This window comes from Oryx dammah, unplaced genomic scaffold (genome assembly GCF_014754425.2).
Source record: "Oryx dammah isolate SB20612 unplaced genomic scaffold, SCBI_Odam_1.1 HiC_scaffold_13, whole genome shotgun sequence".
Lineage (NCBI taxonomy): Eukaryota > Metazoa > Chordata > Mammalia > Artiodactyla > Bovidae > Oryx > Oryx dammah.
The window spans coordinates 16648957-16652512 of NW_024070197.1; the positions used below are offsets into that span (position 1 = coordinate 16648957).

General features: G+C 58.2%; 1 protein-coding gene across 1 annotated transcript; it reads right to left on the reverse strand.

The window, feature by feature from the left end:
- Positions 1 to 2189: 2189 nt before the first annotated feature.
- On the reverse strand, positions 2190 to 3243 carry LOC120873292 (galectin-7-like; the record flags this gene model as incomplete). The annotated part of the gene is made up of 2 exons (XM_040254105.1): positions 2190 to 2376; positions 3007 to 3243. Coding segments are annotated over 2 exons (351 nt in total), but the record flags the coding sequence as incomplete, so codon positions are not given.
- Between the last annotated feature and the right edge of the window lie 313 nt (positions 3244 to 3556).

A 3556-nucleotide genomic window follows, 5' to 3' on the forward strand; every position in this document is an offset into this window, starting at 1 on the left:
CTGTAGCCCACCAGGCTCCTCTGTCCATGGGATTCTCCAGGCAAGAATACTGGAGTGGGTTACCATTTCCTCCTACAGGGAATCTTCCTGACCCAGGGATCAAGTCTGGGTATCTTGTGTTGCACGCAGATTGTTTACCATCTGAGCCACCAGATTGCCTCTGTGTGTGTGTGCGTGTGCGTACATGTAGCTCAGATGGTAAAGAATTCACCTGCAATGCGGGAGACCTGGATTCGATCCCTGGGTTGGGAAGATCCCCTAGAGGAGGGCATGGCAACCCACTCCAGTATTCTTGCCTGGAGAATCTCCATGGACAGAGAAGTCTGGCAGGCTACAGTCCGTGGGGTCACAGAGTCTGACACGACAGAGCAACTAAGCACAGCAGGTGTATATCCTTGAACAGTCAAAAACAAAAACCAAAACAGAAAAATGAGCCCAGGGGACCAGGGGAATTCACTTTCCCAGGTCTTCCACTGGGAGAGGGGAGCCTTCATTCCACGATTCATCCAGGGACACACTCTCGAGAGCTGGACCTGGGGTGGGGTGACTTCAGCCTAAGGGTCTCAAGGGGCAGAAAAAAAATGGGTCCAGAAAAGGCTTAAGCCCCGCGCGGCAGGGCTTGGTCTTCCCACCACCCTAGGTTCAGTAGGGAACCAGTCCCAGCTTGCTGAGCCTCTGTTCTTACACCGAGGCTCAGCAAGTTTTAAACTTCTGTAGCGGACATGGAATTTTCCAGGCAAGAACCCTGAAGTGGGTTGCTATTTCCTACGCCAGGGGATTTTCCCAACCCAAGGATCAGAACCCACGTCTCTTACATCTTCCATGGACACGGAAGCTGGGTGCATCCCGCCAGAGGCGCGGCCCCAGACTTTTCCAGAACCCTGCCCAGCCCTCCGTGCGCGGCTGGCACGCTGCACCCTCCCGGCTCCATCCGCAGGTGACAGCCCCGGCAGCTGCGAGCGCCTCACTGAGGGGGTTGGGGATGATCGTGTGGCCCTGGCTACCCCCGCCCCCCACCAGAGCCCTTCAGTGGCGGCCCAGAGAACCCCTGAATCCAGATAATCCCAACCTGGAGGTCGCGGGGTGGGAACGGTGGGGGGAGACTGGGCATCTGCAGGGACCCAGCTCCCCCTTTTCCGTAGAATCTCGGGTAAGACCGGGTTGGGGGTGGGACGCTCGCGTCCTTCGGGTGAGCCCAGGAGGACGAAGTGTGTGGACCTCCTCGACATGGGAGACCCGCCCTTGGCGTCCCGAGTCTCCTCCGCGGGGAGGCTGGCGCTCCAGTGCGCTTCTGCCCCGGGGCACAAAGGGCGGGAGCCTGTCCCGACCCGACTGCCAGAAGTCTGGGAGGCAGGCGAAGTCCGATTTGCTTCCAAACCGCTCGTGAAGCCACCTGCAGCCGCCTGGAGGTGGGGGAAGCTGGGAAGAGACAAGAAGCTGGGAATCCGCGCAGGGAGCCTGAGATTCACTCACCTGAGGTCCCCAAGGAACGTGATTGCAGACGAACCGATTAGGGGGTCTGTTACACCCCCGTAAGGGGGCGCCAAGGGAAGGCGTGTGTGTGTGTGTGTGTGTGTGTGTGTGTGTGTGTGTTGCGACCCCATAGTCCATGGAAGGCGTGTGTGTGTGTGTGTGTGTGTTGCGACCCCATAGTCCATGGAATTCTCCAGGCCAGAATACTGGAGTGGGTAGCATTTCCCTCCTCCAGGGGATCTTCCCAACCCAGAGATCGAACCTATGTCTCCCCCATTGCGGGTGGATTCTTTACCAGCTGAGCCGCAAGGGAAGCCCAAGAATACTGCAATGGGTAGCCTATCCCTTCTCCAGTGGATCTTCCCGACCCAGAAATCGAACCCGGGTTTCCTGCATTGGAGGTGGATTCTTTGTACTCAGTTATCAGGGAAGCCCATAAGGGAGGGTCCCGCTAAACTCTTATTGGCTCACCCTCATCGCACTACCACCTGGCTGCTCCGCAAAGTGCAGCAGAAAGGCGAGTCAAAGCCCCACCCCCACCAGATCGCGACCCTCCCTAGGCTTCTAGGGACAGCACCTGTCTTGTTCTGGGAGATCTAGGCCCAGACCCGCCCCCGCTAGGGCATTGCTGTGTGACCTTTAATCAGTGTCTTCACCTCTCTGAACCTGCTACTCGCGTCCATATGAAAGAGACACTGACACGAGAGAGGCGCACGGATGAGTGACTAAAGACTTTATTTGCCATCCAAGACCCCTGCGCCCGGTCTCCTCTCGCCCTTCTGGGAAGGCTCAGAAGATCTTCACCAACTCCAGCTGCAGGTCCCCGCCCACCTCCAATGCACGCACGCGCCCTGGCGGGATCCGGTACCGGAAGTGGTGGTATTCAGAGTCTGCAATCACCGCCTGCACGAGCGAGGAGACATTGCTTAAGGTTCCCCAGGCAACTGCGGGGTCATTCCCGCCTCGTATCCACGCGGCGTGACCTGGACACTCAGGGAACCCTGTCAGGCCCCAGGGTCTCTTTGGGGAAATGCCTACTGTTCACTGTAACCCATTGTCCTGAGGATTAAATGAATTTATTGTTGACACCTGAGTGCTTTTAAGGTTTAGCTGTGTATTTGGTCGCCACATTGCCGGGGTTCATTGCCTCCCTCGACGTGCAGATTGGAAGTGAAGACTGCCTGGGTGGTCACTGCCCCGGGTACCCACACGCTGCACTTTCCCAATCCATCCATTCTCCTGCCCCAGAGCCGCTACCTCGGTCTCCAGTGGACAGGGAATAGAATTCAGGATGTCTACACCTCCTGGCTGGAAACCCACCTTTTGGGGACTTAGCTTTCCCTCTCTGGTCCTTGGCACTGCTACACGCCTGCTCTCTGACACTAGTGCGCTTGCGCCAGGGGAGGTGAGGAACTGGGGAGGCCCTGCCCAGCCTTGGCCACACCTTTGCTCCCAACCTCTGCCAAGGGCCTTCCTGGCCTTGCCAAGGGAAGAGACGTGGGTGTCGGAGACCGCCCTGTGGAAGAGACGCACCTTGAAGCCTTCGTCGGTGGCAATGAGGAGCACGTCGAAGGGCTGCCCTCGCTGGAAGGGAATGCCTGAGCCCCGCTCCTCTGCGCCCCAGGTGCCGCGCTCCAAGGTGTTGAAGACCACCGTGGACTCGTCCAGGCGGGGGTTGAAATGCAGGGCGGCATCACTGCCTGGTTCTTCACCGCACAGCAGGTTCACGTAGAACCTGGCAGGTGGTGGAAGAGAGGGGCGTCCAATAGAGAATTAACCCTGTGCCAGAGCATATTTAGAGGGACCTGAGTGCCACACCAAGGGAAAAGGGGTGATGGACTGGAGGCCATGGAGCCCAGATTGTAGGGCACCAGAAAGCCAACTGGGGACCTGGACACACATCCACCTAGACCAGGGCCTGGGTCCCCCTCATTTCCAGAGTCTGAGAGGACCAAGGAGTCACGGTCCCGAAGACGAGGGTGCTCCCGGTTCCTGGAGGGCTGAGAACAAGACGAGGGACCCCAGCGTTTCCAGGCACTGTAGATTCTCAGAGATCCTGAAGATTCAACCCAGGTAGTGGTAG